Here is a 19,386-nt window from a genome sequence, read left to right on the forward strand (position 1 = left end):
TGGGTCCAGGGAACTTAGTGGCAGAAGACTCAGGGCAAGTCGAGAAACGCGGATCCGTGCCTCAGTTGGGCCTGGGGCTGGGGGAGCAGCCTCTGGCTGGGTAGCCCCGTTCCGGCAAGGCCGGCCTGTTGGAAGCGGCCAATGGACAGCCCCGCTGCCCCCTCCCTCGGGATTCCACAGGGCTCTGACCCGGCCTTTATCTTGGCGCGGTCAGCAGTCATGGGGGCTTCAGGAAAGAAGACAAAGGCCCGATGTCACTGCGGGCGGGGGCTCGGTTTCCTGACTCTGCTCACACTCACAGCCTTTGGGACTTGTTGGGGGTAGATTTTTAAAAATATGTGTCGAATTTCCTTCTTTCTCCCTAGAAACAAACAAAAAAAAAGCAAAAAGCACATTCACCTCATCCATAGGGATTGAAGTTTCCCGGGATCCTGTCCTTTCCTTTGCTTCGCCTGCCTAAAGAAAACTTTCCGTGGAGAATCCAGAAAAGGTTTTATTTTATTCAGCTTGATAGTGCTATTACTAAGGACAACGAGGTCAGGTTGAGCTCCCAACGCGGAGAAGCGGAGTCAGTCTCCCGGCGTGGGGGGTGGCTCGGGCGGCCAATGCTCGGTGCGCTCCGCCACCTCCGGGGACGGTCAGGGTCTCCTGCGCTTCCCCTGCTCGCCCTGCTGTCCGGAGCACCCTGAGCTCAGACGGGCCCAGTCGTTCTCACCGAAGTTTTAGAGCCGCCAGGAGGCACCGGGTCCGCGCCTGGGGATCCGCGCTTGCAGCGCCGTCACCAGGCCCGCGGACTGGAGGCTCTGGCGCCCGGGCCCGGCTGTGCGGAGCCACGGCCCCATGCGGTCTCCGCTGTCACCCGCGGGCTGCGCCTCTGCCCGCCGCAGCTCGGCCAACCCGTTTCCTGCGTTTACCCCTCAGGTTTCCCGTTTCTCTACAAAGACCGGGGAGAGCCTCTCCCACAAGCTGACCTCCGCCACCTCCCACCTCGGGGCTACCTACTGCTTTTCTGAAAAAGGGGGAAAAAGTTCTAACAGCCCCGCGTTCCAGAGGGAGGCACCTGAGGGCGTGGGGGCGTCGGCCCAAGAGCTTGAGAGTGGCGGCTGCTGCTGGTCCCAAGCGCCTGAGTCGGTGTCACTTCGCAGGTCAGTGGGCCTTTCTCAGGGAAAACCTCATGTATTGGTGAAGACTGGCTTAGGAGAAGCGAGAGGGCCGTTGGAGGAGCCCCGGACCAGGCTCTCCGTCTGTGCCCCCACGAATCGGGTATTCCCAGCAACAGAACACGCCTCACCCCCAGGGTCAAGGGGCTGAGGCAGGGTGGATGCAATTGCCCGAGCCCGGACGGCCAAGGTGATCAGTGGCCTGGGCTCATGGGCCGTGCAGGGGTGGCCACAGCCGCTGCATTTGGATGTCATACCCTACAGAGTTACTATCAAAGGCTTTTCCTTTCTTCCTCTTTCCCTCCTTTCCCCATTCTCCCCCTTCTCTTCATCCCTCCCTCCCTTCCTGCCTTCTTTCTTACTTTCCTCTTTTAATAGGGGAAGGAAAACCATATTGACTATCTATTATAAACTGGGCATTTTGACATGAGAACATTTAATTATTTTAATAACCCTGGCAAGGTATATGTAATTCTATTTTACAGATGAGAAAACTGAAATTCAGAAGGGTTTTTTTTCCCCCAAGGTCCCACAGTTATTAAAGGAGGTCACCAGCCTCCACACTAGTCCTTCCAGGCTGAACAGTCCCTGTCCTTGCCCCCTCATGCACAAACCATCTCCCTGGGGTGACATGGTCCCAGAACAAGTTTGTGAGAGCTTACCACCGAGGAGGGAGCAGCAAACAGCTGGCATAGCAGATGTTTCCAGAGTAAAACCCGCCCACAGCTCAGACCCAGCCCTGTGCTTCCTTCTCCTCTGGATGGCTCCCCCTTCACCCACTGAGCTCCCCAACATCGAACATCAGTTGGCAGGTGGGTAGCTGGGCTCGGTACTCTCAGGTCTCTCCTTAAAATTTCTGAGGCTGTTTGACCGACAGACAGCTGGGTGACCTCTGTCTGGCTCCTTCTCTTCTCAGGACCCCAAACAAGATTTGGGGTTCCTGGGGCCCAGACACTCTTGTGACAGAATGGAGCCCTCTCTCCAGAAAGCAGAAAGCCAATCAGATCACTTGGTTTCAAGAATCCTTCAGAAGTGAAGTGAAGAATCTTTCACTTCTGGTTGTGGTTCTGGGGCATGAAGGTCGCTCCCAACCACTCCAGGCCTCCAGTCCCCACCACAGAGGAGAGGTGTGGGCTCCTGGGCCCATCCCTTCATACAGGTTCCACAGGCTACTCCCAGAAGCAGGGGCTGCCCTCCAGAGGCAGCGGGACTGACAAGGCATAGTCACCGCTGGCTTATCTCCACAGAGTGGGAGCATCGCAGGAAACCTCAGCCTGACCAAGCCGCTCTTCCTGGAGCCTGACCCACTCCTGGAGACCAGGAGCCTGGCTCAGCGGTTCTGGTGCACCAGACCTCCATTAAGGGAAGAGTTTATTCATGGGCCGATTGTCTTGGGTCTGACCCAGTTTCCTGGCCCATCCTCTCCTGCCCATCTGGCTGCAAGAAGCCCTGGTCCACCCCTGGTTTCCACCCACCACCAGGGGGCTCTTCCCAGCCTGGAGCTCCAGCCTTGGCTAGCGAGAGGCCCAGGCAAGGGCAGAAGGACACCTAACCTCAGGCGAAAGGTCTTGGGCTTCCTGCCTGCCCAAAGCCAGGAGGGAGGGCAGTGAACGCTTTACTTAGGCAAGGGGGAAACAGGCCCAGAACACCCTCTGGAGTAGGGTGCAGAGCCATCCCAGAGAACCTCCTAGGTCCCCATTTTACAGTCCCTTGGTGCATGTACTGCACTGGCAAAGATTTCTCCCAGGTCCCCCTGGGAGAGAACTGGACACTCTCCCCCACCAGAACCCAAGTACTCTGGCTGGGCAGTTCTAGGGGGTGGGGATGACCAAGAATTTGTGTGTAAACGTGAGGAGAGGGGCTCATCTTGTCAGTGCTGAGTGTGAGGATGTTTACATGCAATCCAAGTGCGCACATACTCCTCATTCAACGCCATGTGTAGCAACTCATTACCCAGGACATGCAGAAATTGGCAACGTATTTATATCAAGCTATTTACGTTGTATTTACAGTGCACTCTGGCAAACATATATACATATACCCACATGGTCTGGCCATCTAGACCAGACTGTATACGCTAAGGCATAATTGCTACATATCAGGAACTCTCTTAAATACTTTTGTCCTTGCTTAGGGAATTCCTTAAATCATCTTCTCTAACAGAAACTCAAAAGTGCAAAGAGGGAGAGGAAAGAAAGTAAATGAAAGATGAAGAAAATCAACCATTGCCCCGAACTTGTAACACTGGGGGGAAATGACCAAACTGTAGAGATTTGGAGAACCTCCTGGGGCTGGAATTAGAGACAGATGTCTTTCTGCGGGCATCCATGGGGAAGTGGGGTATGACTTGGCTCCCTTCTCTCAACTCCTCTAATCCCTGTGTAGACCAGGAATCCCTCCCCGATTCCTCCATCTCATCCTCCGAACTGCGTGAGGCTACTGCTCTTTCCCCAGTCGTGGGTGCCTCTCGCCTTTCAGTTCTTGGGGGACAGAGAAAGGCTCTGTCCTTCAGCGCTGGCCTAGGCCAACTTCCCCACCTCACTGGAGGCTCTGCCCAGAAGACTTCCCTTCTCTTCTTTCTCTGCTTGGAATAGCAGTTGTGGGGTGCTGAGAGCCAGCCTTGGAACAGAGAGCCTCGACCAGCTGAAGCAAAGGCTCTGTATGTATTCTCTGTTTTCATTCAACAAACCAAAATTATATACCCAGAACATAACTGCATATGTTACCAATGACTTATGAATGCAACACACGCTGTGGTCCCAGTAACCATTCCCTGAATATTAGCCATATGATTATTACAATGCCTAAAATATATGCCCTCTCTGAGGCTGAATGACAGATATACACACCTCTCTCCCTGTCACCGGGACATGACTTACACTGTACACACACATTTGCAGCAGGCATAGACTACACAACTACCAATGAGATACACGTTCACATCACAGAAAGCACGGGCAAGCACGCAGCCATCTACTTTCTTTTCCCCACCTCACCTTAGTCAGCCAGACAAAGGTGCGACAGGTTGCCAGAAGCACCCAGACACCAAGCCTGACCAGCCTCTTGGGTTTCTCGCCTGCCGGGGCTGAAGCTCATCTGCAGCCCGCTCTGGTTCCCCTGGCCCTGGCAGGCTCCAGTCCCGGTCTCGGGGTGATGCTCCTCAGAACCCACACGGCTTCAATCTCCACCTTCTAGCCTCCCCGGGATGCCCGAGGAAGAAGTGGGATTTCTGAGCCTGAGCCACTTCCCCTTGGGGCCAACCACACATAACAGGGCTCCCACTCTAACATTGCCGAGGCGTAACCACCAGTATAGGCTGAAGTGGGAGGCCTGCAGGCTCATTCCTTGCCGCGGGCAGCTCCTCCCGGCTTACTGGTCGGCCTGGACCTGTGGCCACTGCTGTACAGGCTGGGTGGGGGGCAGTGAGCAACACGTGGCTGGGAGCGGGGTCCAGCTCAAGCTGCGCCGCCGCAGTGGCAGCAAGAGTTGGTTGATACTTGTCATCCCACCGAACGACTGAAAGCTGACCACCTCTAATCCTCCTCTCAGCCCCGGCCTGTAATCCGGTCGAACTCCCGTGTGCCTGCGCGGAAGCACCAGTCTGAATTCGTTATTCGAAGAGTCTCATTAAAGAAAAAGAGAGAGAAAAGATTACATTTCTACAGCCAGGCCGTATGTTCACCTATCTCTGATATTGCCAAATCTCTTACACATATCTCAAGGTAAATGAATTCTGACCATTAAAAATAAGGCAATCAGTCACTCGTTACGTTTGTACAGAGGTTTTCAGCTTACAGAGCATTTCCGCAACCAGGATTTTATCTATTTGGAATAAACTCTTCTGGCTGTTAGATTTAACTGGAAAAATTGAAAAGCATGAAGACAATATAATAATAACACAGCCCATACACCTAGCACGGCTGTGGAGGAGGTAAAGTTCAAACTTGCATGGATGCAAAAATAGAACAAATCCTACGTACAGTCACGCCTTGTGAAAGAACCACGGCAAATAATGTCTCTGCGATGACGTGAAACAGCCTCAACAGACCAGCGATGACACAGAAAACAAACAATCCCCGGGAAAACAGAGCAGCAGCGACAACCACAAAGGCCCCCCACTCCGGCTGCCCTCAACCCTTGTTTATCTGAAAAAGGGTAACTTTTTGCTGAAAATCTCCCTCTTTTAACTAGCTGCTGAACAAACTTAGACGCGACGTAAATAATATAAGTCCGTGTGAAAAGAAAGAACAAAAAAATTTATTCGGGAATCGACAAGACAAAACAACAACAAACGAACAACAAAAGTGCTCTAGTTCTTTCTAGAAAAATTTGGTCCTCCAAACGACACACTACAGAACAACCAGGTCTAGAGTTTTGGGCCAGCAGGCTCGGGGCCACAAGCCCGCCTGGTCCGACTGCTGCCGGGTTTCACATTTCTCCTGCCCAAGGTGGGAGAAGCAAGACGTTTGAAAAACAAAAATCAGGGAGGGGATGAGTTGTCCCTGCAGCTTCCGCCAGGCAGGCAGTGATCTCCCGGCGCTCCGGGGTTTGCATCGGAAGATAGGGGAAATTTTTTGATATTTTTTTAAAAGATAGGTTGAGGGGGGAAATCCTCTAGTTTGCAGAGGAAACCGTCTGTTACTGGGCATATTCTCCTACCTCTGTGAACACAGCTTTTTGAAGGGCCGACAGGAATTCTACTTCAAATCTCCTGTAGAGAAGATTTTCATGTTTTGCTTTAGCAAACTCCAAGGCCACAATACTTCGCCGGTTTTCCGGTGAGATTTTTCTTTTAAAAAATATATTTTTTGATATCATCTAAAATAGCCCTCCCCATCTTTTTAGCAAAACATTAGCCAGCCGCCCGGGCCTGAAGGGGCCCGAAGCGCCGGGATGGAGAGCGGGGGAAACGCAGCCTCTCTCCGAGCCCGGATGCGGTGTAAACCCGGGCGCAGGCGGCCGAGCGAGGCGGCCCCGGCTCCCTGCTCCGGCCCAACCCCCGCCCGGCCCAGTGGGCCCCAGCAAGGGGCTTCTGAACAGCTCCAAGAGGGTACGCGGAGCAAATACACTTTCGTCCCTTTCTCGGTCGGCACGGGTCTCGTTGCCCGCCCAGGCCGGCGCTTCTAGCCAAGGATGGCGCGGCAGCCGGACGGAGAGAGCCGAGCGCGAGCGCACCGACCTGTGAGAGAAGGCCAGGAGGTCTGCGCCGCCGACGCCCGGCTGCACCTCGGCCCCGGGCACTTCCTCTCCGCCGTGAATTTTGGCAACCGGTGTCCAGCCTGGACGCTGGGGCGCCCGGAGAAGACTAGGCCTGTAGAAAACGCGTGGAGAGGCGGCCTGTAGGCCGGAGGAGCGAAAGGGCATAGAGGGCAGGGAGGCGAGCACAGGAGGAGAAGCGGAGACAAAGAGGAGCGAGGGGAGCCGAGGGGAGCGCGGAGGCGCAGAGGGGCCGTGGGCGCTGGCTCAGGGGGCGGCCCCAGCGGGCGCGTGGTCTGGCTGGCGGCGGTGGCTGCGTCCAAGGCCGGCGTCGCGCGTTCCTGCATCCTCGCAGACGGCGGGCCCTGGCCTTTCAGAGATCGAGGCGCGAGTGCAGCGCGCCGGTCTTGCTGTCGTGGTCCCAGTAAGAGCAATGCATCATGGCGAGCTCGGGCTGCCGGGCGCAGGCGAACTGCAGGCCGGGTGCGTTGGTGGGCGCGGGCGCCGGGGGCGCGGCAGTAGCCGGGCTGGCGGGGCTGAGCTGGCCGGGGGGCGGTGCGGCGGCCCCGTGGTGCGGCGGGGCCGGCGGGGGTGCGGCAGCCGCGTGCAGATGGTGTGCGTGCGGGTGTGAGTGGGGGTGAGGCGGCGGCGGCGGGGGCGCGGCGGGCGGGCCTCCCAGGCCGTTGTACGAGTTCACTACGCCGGGAGGCAGCGCCATGCTCTGCACGCGTGAGTACGGCCCGTACGAGGCAGCCGGGCCCGCCAGCCCCTTGACCACAGCGGCCGCGCCTGGGCTGCCCGGGCCTGCGGCCGCCGCTGCTGCGGCCGCCGCCGCAGCGGCCGCCGCCATCTGGCACGAGGCGTAGGGCATGGGCGAGGGCGGCTGCGGTAGCGGCCACGAGTTGTTGAGGAAGCCGGACTGCAGGTACTTGGGGGGCGCCAGGTAGCCGTAGCCGTCGGTTCCCGCTCCTGCCACGCCGCAGCCACCCGCGGCACCTCCGGCCCCAAAGAGCCCCTTGCCCGGCTGGAAATGCGCGGGTGGCGGCCTGAAGGGTCGTTTCATGCGGCGGCGGCGCCGGTAGTTGCCCTTCTCGAACATGTCCTCGCAGGCCGGGTCCAGCGTCCAGTAGTTGCCCTTGCGCTCGCCGCCGCCCTCGCGCGGCACCTTGATGAAGCACTCGTTGAGGCTGAGGTTGTGGCGGATGCTATTCTGCCAGCCCTTCTTGTTCTTCTCGTAGAACGGGAACTTGGCGATAATGTACTGGTAGATGCCGGACAGCGTGAGCCTCTTCTCGGCGCTCTCACGGATCGCCATGGCGATGAGCGCCACGTACGAGTATGGGGGCTTCTGCGCCGGGTCCGGTTTCTCTGGGGCTGTCCCGGCGCCGCCGCCGCCACCCTTGCCCGGGCTCGGCGGCGGCGGCGCCTCGGGCTCCTTGGCTGCGCGGCCGGTCTCCGGGGCCAGCAGGGCCCCCGCGGCGTCCTCGGGCTCGGGATAGCTAGCCATCATGACAAAGCCGGCACGCCGCGGCCGGGTAGTCCCTGCTCTTTTCCGCTGGCGCTGGCGCGGCAAAGAGTCCCGGCGCACAAGTCCGCTCACGGCCGAGTCTCAAACTTCTGGAGACTGCGGATGCCGCCCGCGCTCTCGCTGGCGGCCTCTCGCGCCTCTCTCTTCTTTCCCTTCCCCTAGGGAGAGGTCGGCGGGAGTGGAACTCAGCCTCTGGCCATGGGCAGTCCGCCCAACAGAGAGGGGCTCCGGCTCCGCCGCCCCTCCCCGCCCAGGCCAGTCCCCGCCTCGGTGGGTTTTCTTTTCTGCGCTCTTCCCCTCCCCCCACCCTCCGGTTTCCCGAGGCAAGACCCGCGTCTCTGGCGGAGCTGCCTCCTGGAGTCCCTAGTGCGCCAGGAGCCTCGCTCTGTTCTGATTCGTATGGGCTCCGCCGAGTTCCGCTTGCGTCAGGCGCCTTCGCCCCTATAGCGGGGCGGCCAGCAGCGCATGGGAGAGTTCATCTCCAAGTCACTTTTTGTAAACGCCCCGCACAGCCCGGACCAGCCTGCCCCCTCCCAGCGAGCTTAGGGGGCCCGGCGGACAGCCGCGCTCACGCTCTCACAAGCCCTTGAATCTGCCGGTGCTCGCTCTGCGGACTGGGCCGGGAGATGCCGAGGGCCTCGGCGGGGTCCGTCCGCATTTGGCCCGTGCCCTGGGAGCTCGGGCCCTAGCGGGGAGAGGCGCGCCAAGCCTCCTCGCAGCTTCCAGGTGAAAGAAAACGACTCCTTTGCTCTGCCCTTCGCTGCTGGCTGGGGGCTAAACTTCTAGCTCCGGTCCGGGGGAGGGGCGGGACGGCGAGGGGGCCGGACGAGGGTGGGGTGCAGAGAGCTGCGCGTTGGCTTTGGGAAATTCAGCCCAGAAACGCGTGTCATTGAACGAAGAAACCTCGGCCTGTCCTGTCCCTTGCGCTCTCAGAGTGACTGGGCCGGGACGGAGCCGGGAAAGAAGATCTCTGGGAAGAGGGGCCCGGGGGCTCCGCCTGAAGCCCCTGCACCCTTCCTTGCGCCGCTCCTGGACCTAGGAACCAGACCCCTACTTAGTAATCGCGTCGTAATCCTACGGGTTGGATGTGTGCTTAAACACACAGAGACTCCCTTTAACCAAGTAGACCCCACTGTGCTCCTGCGCCGACACAGGCGCAGATGTTGCCGTGGGGCTTTGGGGGACTGTATATGTATGTGCACCGCATCACAAATAGAAGTCATGGGGAGGGTCTGTCCTTGTGACACGTGAGATACCAGCTGTCCGGGTGTGCGTGTGCTGGTGCAGAAACACAGGTATGCACATATACAAGGTGTGATATTTATATTAATGGGGTAAAACACATTTATACTTATAGATATGTAATGGTATATGTGTGTCATGTATCAGAGTAAATGTGGCTCACGAATATCGCATCTTCTTTCTTTTTCCTCTTTTCTCTGTCCTCTCTCTCCTTTATTTATTCTTTCCTTCCCTTCCCCATTTCCCCTTTTCTTTCTTTCTCAATTCTTCCTGCCTCTCTCGCTGCTGGTGTATATAATCTATCACAGCCTAGGAAGAAAAACAACAGGCTGTAAGGGAGGTACTTGTTCAAATCTCTCTCCTGACAAGACATTTGTTCAATCTTTCTCCAGGGCTGAGGGGTGAATTCTCACCTACTTTCAGCAGAAGTCTGATTGGGACCCAGTTGCATGCAGGGAGGTTGTCTCAGGGGAAATCAGTGTTGGCAAAATAGTCAGGTGTGTCTTTTAACAGTTAACTCAGCCTTAACAAAAAGTCTGCCGTCATAAAGTGTGAGAGGTGGCCGGTGTTTTGAGTCTTCATGCCCCACACCCCTTGTCGCCGATGGGGCCAGGATACTTTGTGGAGGAAGGTGAACTGAATGGATGTCACGCGGGTGTGTGTAGTGGTTGGCATGTCTGGAGTGGCTGGCCCAATGCCTGTCACTACCTCTTCCTCCCAAGCTGCCCAGTCTCTGAGGAAGCCTGAAGGGCCACTGGTGGCCTATGGGCCTTTTCCCCAGCATCTACAGGCTGCACCCTCATGTGCTGCCTCTTCCCACTCAGGCCCCTGATCTGCATTCTGAGATTAAAGGAAAGGAGGACAGGGTGATCAGGCTCTTTGGAATTCAGCATCTTGAATATGACTCCAGAGAGCTCAGCAGGGCAGCCTGGCCTGAGCACCACAGTAAGAGGGAAAAGGTCCCAAGTGGCTTGATTGTTTTCTTTCACTGCTTCCAACATACACCGGGGCAAGCAGCTCTTCTTCAAAACTTCTGTGGTTGCTTCCTGAGCAAGAGCGAAGGTGTTTTCTTCTTCCTCGCCCCCCTTAGTGCCCAGGCTATGGGTGGGAGTGGTGTGAGTTGGGTTTGGGGCTGCTGCAGATTGACCTCACTGTCCATCCTCCCCCAGGGCCTTGGCAGGGGAAAATACAGCTGGGGGGTGGGGGGCTGCTCTCTCCTCTGTTTTTTTCTGACCACCCAGGCTGGCGCCCCCTCTCTCTCCCTCTCCCTCTCCCTCTCTCCCCCTTGCAGGCATTTCCGCTGCTGGCCTGCAGCAGCCAGGTGTGACAGCATTGTTGTGTGTGTCATCACTTCCCTGAATTCCAAACTTGGCTCCCTTTTCAGCCTTTAAGGACTGTGTGTGTGTGTGTGTGTGTGTGTGTGTGTGTGTGTCTGTGTGTGTGTAGGGGTTGGGGGTAAAGGAAGGGGTTGCTCTCAAGGATTTTCTGAGTAGGAAGGAAGAGGAGTCCTGCTCCCAGGTATCGATCTCTCCAGGAAACGGTGGGGCGCGCCTTGGTTTACTTCTCAGCCCTCTTGGGCAGGTTGGGTAGGGCCCTGCTTCTGGGCGAGGTCGGGATCCCGCCGGCAAGACAGACCGCGCCGAGGCTTGTGTGGGGCCCCAGGGCGTTGCGGCGCGCAGGGCTCCGGCTCAGTGACCTTGGGGCGGTGCCCACGTCCAAGGGCCGGGCGGAGCTCCCAGCCTCTCCGGCCCGGGTTTCCCGGCGGCCCGCAGCTGCGGCTCCGGTCTTCCAGCCCGAGCACCGCTGGCCGACGCCGTGGAGACCCTACGACCTAGCGCGGCCGCCGGCCCCGCGTCCGCCCCGCGCGGCGGAGGCCCCGACAGCCAGAGCGAGCTGTGCTCTCCGCTCTGATGGAGCGAGGCGCTCCTCTTCGCACGGCCGGGAATCCTGCAACAGCGCTGGAGCGGCCCGCGCCTTGGGAGCCTGGAGGCCGGGCCCCGCCAGGTGAGCCGCCCGGCGACCCCGAGGCAGGCAGAGGAGTTTCCCTGGCCCCGCTCAGCTGGCCCCGAGCCGCCGGCGGCGGAGGCCCCCGAACACCCACCGCTCCCCGCTCCTGCGGGGCGAGAGGGAACTCTGCGGCGCCACGTCAGGAAAAGGGAAGCTTGAATACGCGTGGTGATTAGTACATACCCGCGCGACTCCACACCTCAACAGCTGTCAGCACCGTCCCGGCCCACCTCACCCTACGGACTCCAGGTCTCTCTACCCAGGTCACATTCCTCCATCCATCCATCTCTCTCTTAGTCAACCCCCATTATCCCCTCCAGTTCTCCTTTCCCCCACTACTCTCTCACACTCACCTGTCACATATACTAGTTCAGATCCTGCACATTTTGGTGGAAAACCTGTCAGTCTGATGCTGGGACTCTAAGCCTCTTCACACACTCCCACACCCAGCTATCTCAAGACTGATCTCTTGGCTCCATGTCTGCAAGTCTGCCTCCCAGAAGCCTGCTGATTCTCTGATGTCCTTGGCCTGCGGTTAGGGTGACTGGGCTGCCACCTGGACGTCACCATGGCGAGGTTGCTGTTCAGAGTTCTTTTGAGAAGCTCAGGTACAGAACATATACCTGATGCACTTGAACACACAGGCCACTCACACAGGCTTCATCTCTGTCTTGTAGCTGTGCTTGCTGCCCGAACTGACAGGCTGCAGAGAAGTTTGCACGGTTCTCTCCCATGCACACACCCACACGGCGCCAGGCCCCAGGCCAGCCGATATTATTCTGCCTGGTTAGGATTAGCAGAGTCACTTACCCAAATATGTGCTTGGGAGAGAGAGTGAGAAAGAGTAGGGAAGTGGTGAGAGAGAGAGAGAGAGAGAGAGAGAGAGAGGAGAGATAAAGGGAGAGAGGGAGAGAGGACGCTATTACCCATTCTGGGGAAGAACTCACAGACCAGAGCTGAGAGCTGTTTCCAGTTGGTAAGTATCTTGCTGAATTCCCCCCCCTCCACACACCGGGCCTGCGGGTGGCTGGGCTGGGAGGCAGCAGGCCAGAGTTCTGGGTTCCTCCTTACCTTACTGGTGTTGGGCTTCAAGTCCATCAGCACCTCTTTGCCCCAAGGAGTGTACGCCCTACCCTGTAGCAGGCAGACTGCAGTGCAGTTGCAGACCTTTTTCCTGGTTGAGCCTAATTCAGAAAGAAAAGGCAGAGGGAGTGGTTCCTGGGCCATGTCAGGACCTCTCCCTTCCAAAGACCTCTGGAATGCTCTCAGAGAGAGAAGCCTAGGGTGGTAGGAGCTGCTGGCCAGCTTCCTCTGGTATCCTATGGCTCTGACTCCCATGGCCCAAAGCCATTTTCTTCAGCTCTGAACAGTGAGTACCCTGACAGTAGGCCCAAACACATGCTTGAGAGCGTGATGTATTCTTGTTTAAAGTTGCCTTTTTCCACATCCAAACTGTAAGCCTTGATGGGCAGAGACTGTGTCCTCCACTTCTCTCACTCAGTGCTTCGCACCAGGGTGGGCTTAATGCATTGTAGTGGAATGGGAACATGGCTGTGCTCCACAGAGGATTGAGAGATGCCACTTTCCTTATTATGAAGCTGGAATTTCTAAGAAAGGGACTGCAGGTGGGGAAGAGTGGCTGGACCATAGAGGGCCAGCTCAGGATCTGAGAGTCCTCTGTCGTCTGGGGCTATCTGCTCATTATGGTGGTACAGCCGTGCTGCTGAACCTTAGGCAGGGACACGGGACATCTTCCTGGTTCCCCCACCCCTCCCCCACCCCCTGATCATGGCGAGGATGTGTCTGAAACAGTCAGACTTAACTTTACTAGAAAGAGAGAGGCCTCTGCATCTGTGGCAGCTAGCTTGCAAGGTAAGGCCTGCTGTCTGGAGCCTAAGCAGGCCCATGAGGCGATGCCTGAAAGAGCTCTTCCTCGTGGTTCTCATTCATATTTCTCTCCAAAAATGGGCACCATCTAAAGAGCGTCCATGTAGGACGGCAGTTTTAGATGCCTAGCTTAGATGAAGTCCAGAGGAAGGGAGAAGGGCTGAGTTTTATGTTCCCTATTACTGGGCTTCCGAAGATTTCCATCACGTCAAAATGGTGTGTGTATGTGTGTGTGCCGTTTAACTTACATATGGTAAATGATATGCACCTCAAGTGTACAGCTTGATGTATTTTTACATATAATATAACATGTAACCGCCACTCTGATCAAGATACAGAGCTTTAACGTTTCTGTCACGTCAGAAGTTTCCCTCCTATCATTTCCTCATCCATACTTACTCCCAAAGGTAACAGGTATTCTGATTTCTGTCACCATAGATGAACTTGGCGTGCTTGGAGCTTCATATAAATGGGGCATACCACATGTACTCTTTTTACTGTGGTTCCTTCTGCGTAATATGTTTTTGATATCCATGCATCTTGTTGCATGTATCAGATATTATTGCCGTGTAATATTCCACAATTTGCTTATCCATTCACCTAGTGATGGACATTTGTGTTGTTTCCGGTTTTGGGATATCATAAATAAAGCTACTGTCAACGTTTTCTACATGTCTTTTTGTGAAGGGCATTTCATTACTCGTGAATGACTACGTAGGAGAGTAGGCATCTGTTTAGTTTTAGTAGAAATTGCCAGTTTTCCAAAGTGGAAGAACAAATTACAGTGTTATACAGACAGACAGACATGCTGTAACAGGCCTTTTCCTTCTAGAAAGCATTCTCTAAAGACCGCTGTGTACCTCCAGCTATTATTATTATTGTCATCATTATAAAGGGTTAAGATAGCTATCCTTTATTAAATGCTTATTTTGAACCAGGGATTTTACATGCATTTTCTCATTTCATTTTTTTTTTTTCAAGAGAAGGAAGGATTTATTACTTGCAGCAAGTAAGGAGAACACTAGGGACCTTTCCCAAAGCTGTGTCTCATTTCAATTTTTTTTTTTTTTTTTTTTTTGCGGTACGCGGGCCTCACTGCTGTGGCCTCTTCCGTCGCGGAGCACAGGCTCCGGATGCGCAGGCTCAGCGGCCATGGCTCACGGGCCCAGCTGCTCCGTGGCATGTGGGATCTTCCCGGACCAGGACACGAACCCGTGTCCCCTGCATCGGCAGGCGGACTCTCAACCACCGCGCCACCAGGGAAGCCCTCTCATTTCGTTTTTATGACAACTGAATTCCCTGGTGGTCCAGTGGTAAGCTGAGGGGTTGGTGCTATTCCCATTTGATAGATAAAGAAACTGAGGCTCACAGACGTTAAGTAAGTTGCTGAAGGCCCCCAGCCACTAAGTGGCAGTTTGACTTTGGAACCCCGAGTTTCACCTCTGAGTGTGTGCCTCTGTTGCTTCCAGGTCAGGAACTCCTTCCTTCCGTCTGACCAAATCTAAGCTATTATTTATGAGGCCCATTTCCTATAACCTCTGGTCTTCCCCGCATACATGGTCACACCCACTTGAGATCTCTGTACACACACATATGCACACAGTCTTTGTCACAGCCATGCGCACCCACTGTGAAGAAGACGGGCATGCGGGCCAATTCATGAAAACCTCAAAGCTTGCCAAACCCAGGACTCTGCAACCTGACGGTGTTCCTCTCAGGGAATTTGCAGGAGAAGATTAGACCTGCAGAGAAGATTAGGCCTGCAAAGAAGATTAGGGACAAGTCTGCTTTTGGATGCTTCTGAGAAGAATTCAGAGAGCATCCTTCCCTGGGAAGAGGTGGGCATTTGGTCCTCCTCCCAACACGTTGAGCCAAGTCCATAACAGTGGTGATTTAAAGGCATCAGCCTGGGGCATCCCTCTCTCTGCAGGTTCACCCAGGGATATTTTCATCTGGGGTTGATGGGGATGATAGCCTGGAAATGTCACACCTTGCCTGGGAAAGTGGTAAGTGGGAAGGGTGTGTGTGGTGTGTGCAGGGAGAGAGCTGCATTTCAGGACATAGCACTTGACTGAGCCTTGCAGGGAATGGTCACTCTGGGAAGGAGAGCCAACAGCCTTCTCCTCAGGACCATATCCTGAGGACATGGTTCCCAGGTATCCAAGGCCCTGGGCTTCACTGAGAGGAGTGTGCTACCCTGTGGGTGGAGACAATACGTGGGCACTATACTGCGTACCGGGCCCCTCCTCAGGCTCCTTTTCAGACTAATTGAGGCCTTGCTGGGCTCTGGGTTTGTAATTGGGGGTAATTGCTGGCAGGCTGCTGTGGTGGTACAAGCAGGCTTTTGTTGGGGGAAACTATGGTCAGGATTTTGGAGCTTTGGGTGGGAATCCTTTCCAGGATTCCTGTGTGTTCTGTTCCAGGTACCTCCTGGCCCTAGCCTTTTGCTCGGAGGCAGCACTTCTGAGGAATGGGAACTAGTAGCACGTCTGAACAGGAAGGGCCCCCTCACGTGGATGATGGGAACTCAGGTCCAGAAATATACAAGGCCTGCTCTAGGCCACAGAGGGAGTGCAGGTGGAATGGAGGTGCTGGTGCCCGGTACTGTCACCGATGCACACCCACCACAGTCTGGGAGGCACCGTGGGGGAGTGGTTAGCACAGACCTCTGTCCCAGTTCTTACATCAGCCTTGGAGATCATGGAACCTTCCTGAGCTTCAGAGTTTTAACATTTTGTCATTCTTTGAACAGGCAATATACTTGCGTATACCAAAATTTAAAAAAATATAGAAGGTGCTCGCTTCAGCAGCACATTAACTAAAATTGGAACGATACAGAGGAGATTAGCATGGCCCCTGCGCAAGGATGACACGCAAATTCGTGAAGCGTTCCATATTTTTGTATAGCTGATTCACTTCGACATAAAGCAGAAACTAACACACCATTGTAAAGTGATTATACTCCAATAAAGGTGTTTAAAAAAATATACAGAAGGCTTACAATGAAAAGTCTCCCACTTCTGTCCCCAAGTCACCCTTCTCACAGGCAGCCAGAGACCCTAGTCTCTTCTATATCCTCCTGGACATATTTTATGCATATGCAAGTGTACCACATATGTTTCCCTGCCCTCCCTCACTTTTTGCACATGGCAGCATCTAATGCACAGTGTTCTGCACCTTAGAAATCTTTCCATATCAATGCCTTCACTTTTTAGAGCTGCATAGCATTAGCTTGTTTCCAATCCTTTGCTTTTATAACTAATACTGTAATGTAAAATCTTGTATACACCTAATTTTGTAGGCGTGTGCATATATCTGTACAAAAATTTCTAGAAGTATAGAGGTGGGTCAAAGGGTATATGCATTTGTAACTTTGATAGATGTTACCAAATCACCCTCCTTATAGATGGAAGCAGTGTACACTCCCACCAAAAGTGTATGGGACTCCTGTTTCTCCACAGTCTCACTAACACACATATTTCTTTTTATGAAATAAATCTTGCAGATATAATCGAGGACCCCTCTGTATCCTTCCTTGATCCCTCTCTGTCCCTCTCACCTGAGGTGATTACCATGGTAAATATTCCCATAGGTGTTTTAATACTTGTGTGACAGGTATCCATTCCTAGGCAATACTTAGTACTGCTTTGTGTTTCATAACTTTATATAAATGGTATCCTGCTGTGGCAGAAAGACATGTGCTTGCTTTTTCATTCAACCTTATGTTTGAGAAAAGCTCCTGGTTGATACACAAAGACAAACTCCATTCATTTTCACTTGGTTGCACCATTCCATTGTATGGACACAGCACGGTTTATTTATTCATGTTCCTGTTGAGGGATGTTGGGTTATTTCCTATTCTTTAAGGTTACCAACTGGCCTGCTATGGACGTTCCTGTATATGTCTGCTAGTGCACATGTGCTACAGTTTACCAAGAAGTGAGACTGCTGTATCAAAGGATTCAGATATCTTCAACTTTACTAGTTATTGTTGAACACAGCCTCAGCTTCTTCATCTGTCAAACAGAGAGAGTGATCCCTGTGCCCTGGGAAGTCAGTATCAGTGAGTGAGATGGTAGAGTGGGAGAGAACGTGGGCTTGAATTTCAATAGATCTATACTTAAATCCTGGCTCTTTGATCTACTTGCTGTGTGACTTTGGGCCGTTATCCAGCCTCTCTGTGCCTCAGTTCCTACATCTGCAAACAGTGATAATAGTATCTAGGTTACAGAATTCTGGAGAAGACTAAATAAGATACTGTGTGAAAAGTATTTAGCACTGGGTCTGGTACAGAGGAAGCACTAAAAAATCCCAGTGGTGATGATGATGATGATAATACCAACAATAATAATGTCTTTGATCCCTTTGTTTTTAGCCTGTTATTGTGGCACATTTCAGGCCTATAAACTAAGAGAGAGAATAGTACAATGAACCTCCATCTGGTTTCCTCTATATCCCCACCCATTTCTTCACCCTTTCCCCACCAGATTCTTCTGAAGTCAATTCCAGGCATCATATCTATTACTTCATTTGTATATATGTCAGTTCATATTCCTAAAATATAAGCACTTAAAAAACATAGCTACAATACCATCATCATATCTAAAAATTGAGGGTGATTTAAAAAAATTATTTATTTATTTTATTTATTTTTGTCTGCGTTGGGTCTTTGTTGCTGCGCACGGGCTTTCTCTAGTTGCGGCGAGCGGAGGTTATTCTTCATCGTGGTGCGCGGGCTTCTCATTGCAGTGGCTTCTCTCGTTGCAGAGCATGGGCTCTAGGCACATGGGCTTCAGTAGTTGTGTCTCGCGGGCTCTAGAGTGCAGGTTCAGTAGTTGTGGCGCACGGGCTTAGTTGCTCCACGGCATGTGGGATCTTCCTGGACCAGGGATCAAAGCCATGTCCCCTGCATTGGCAGGCAGATTCTTTTTTTTTTTAAACATCTTTATTGGAGTATAATTGCTTTACAATGGTGTGTTAGTTTCTGCTTTATAGCAAAGTGAATCAGTTATACATATACCTATATCCCCATATCTCCTCCCTCTTGCATCTCCCTCCCACCCTCCCTATCCCACCCCTCTAGGTGGTCACAAAGCACCGAGATGATCTCCCTGTGCTATGTGGCTGCTTCCCACTAGCTATCTATTTTACGTTTGGTAGTGTATATATGTCCATGCCACTCTTTCACTTCGTCCCAGCTTATTCTTCCCCCTCCCCGTGTCCTCAAGTCCATTCTGTACATCTGCGTCTTTATTCCTGTCCTGGCAGGCAGATTCTTAACCACTGCACCACCAGGGAAGCCCGAGGGTGATTATTTTTTGGTATATCAAATACACAGTTAATGTTGCAAATTTCTCAATAATCTCAAAACGACTTTACAGTTGGTTTGAGCCACGATCCAAACAAGATCCATATATTACATTTGGTTTAGATGTCTCTTAAGTCTCTTAACCTATAAATATTGCTCCTCTTTTTTTCCCTTCTTGCATTATATCTGTAAGATAGTGGGCCACTCATCCTCTAGGACCAGGCTTCTCACAGCCTGGATTTTGCTGATGGCATCCTTTAACATGCTCCTCTGTCCTCTGTATTTCCTGTGTGCTGGTAGATCTAGAGGCTTGGTTAGATCAGGTTTGATAGTTTGGCAAGAACACTTTACCAATAGTGTTGCATAGTTCAATCAGGACACACTAATGTTTAGTTTTTCCTCTTTTGGATTTTAGCAGCCATTGATTATCACTGTCCAGAGCCATTACTCATTAGGGTTCATTAGCAAAATGGTTTTATTCTAATCCTGTCATTCCTTCTTCAATAATTAACGAGATTCTTCCATAAAGAGAAACTCCTCCTTATCAACCATTTGATTGCCCGGAGGTAATGTCTGTGAAGGATAGGCAGGATGAATGATGGATTTTTCTTATGTTTAAAGACAGTGACAATGGGGCTGGAAGTGGTCATTTAGGAAATAGCTGATTTTGTGGGTCCTGAAAGATATTAGGAGTGTCTTCCACCCAAAAGAAGAAAGGAAGAAAAGAATGAATGAACAAATTCACAAACCCCCCAATCACATAATTTGTTTCTTCACACAGGTGTTGAACCCCTTTTCTGTGCATTGGCTGTTCCAGGTGTGGGGATGCAGTGAGGAGCAATGTGTGATTTCTGCTCACAGGGAGCCCCAGGTGACAAGTACACAGCCTGTACACATCTCCCCAGCCCAAGATGCAGGTGCCATAGGAGGCAAGAGGAAGAGAGGAGAGATTTCTGGCTGGGTAATCTGGGAAGGCCTGGCAGGTAAAGGCCTCGTCCCCCAGGAGAGGCTGAGCTGCCCTTCTCACCCCCACCCCCTGCCCCCCGCCATGCCATTGC

The 19,386-nt window shown here is 53.3% G+C and overlaps 1 protein-coding gene and 1 non-coding gene across 2 annotated transcripts; one reads left to right on the forward strand and one right to left on the reverse strand.

Annotated features, from left to right (window-relative positions):
* Positions 1-6,623: 6,623 nt before the first annotated feature.
* FOXL2 (forkhead box L2) lies at positions 6,624-7,866 on the reverse strand. Its single transcript, XM_060010065.1, has one exon. It carries the CDS (start codon positions 7,864-7,866, stop codon positions 6,730-6,732), a length of 1,137 nt encoding a protein of 378 aa, XP_059866048.1. The 3' UTR covers positions 6,624-6,729.
* A 7,948-nt stretch (positions 7,867-15,814) lies between these two features.
* Positions 15,815-15,921, forward strand: LOC132425184 (U6 spliceosomal RNA). Its single transcript, XR_009519377.1, has one exon. It is a non-coding gene; the product is annotated as a U6 spliceosomal RNA (small nuclear RNA).
* The last annotated feature ends 3,465 nt before the right edge of the window (positions 15,922-19,386 follow it).

This window comes from Delphinus delphis, chromosome 4 (assembly GCF_949987515.2).
Source record: "Delphinus delphis chromosome 4, mDelDel1.2, whole genome shotgun sequence".
NCBI classification, from domain to species: Eukaryota; Metazoa; Chordata; class Mammalia; order Artiodactyla; family Delphinidae; genus Delphinus; species Delphinus delphis.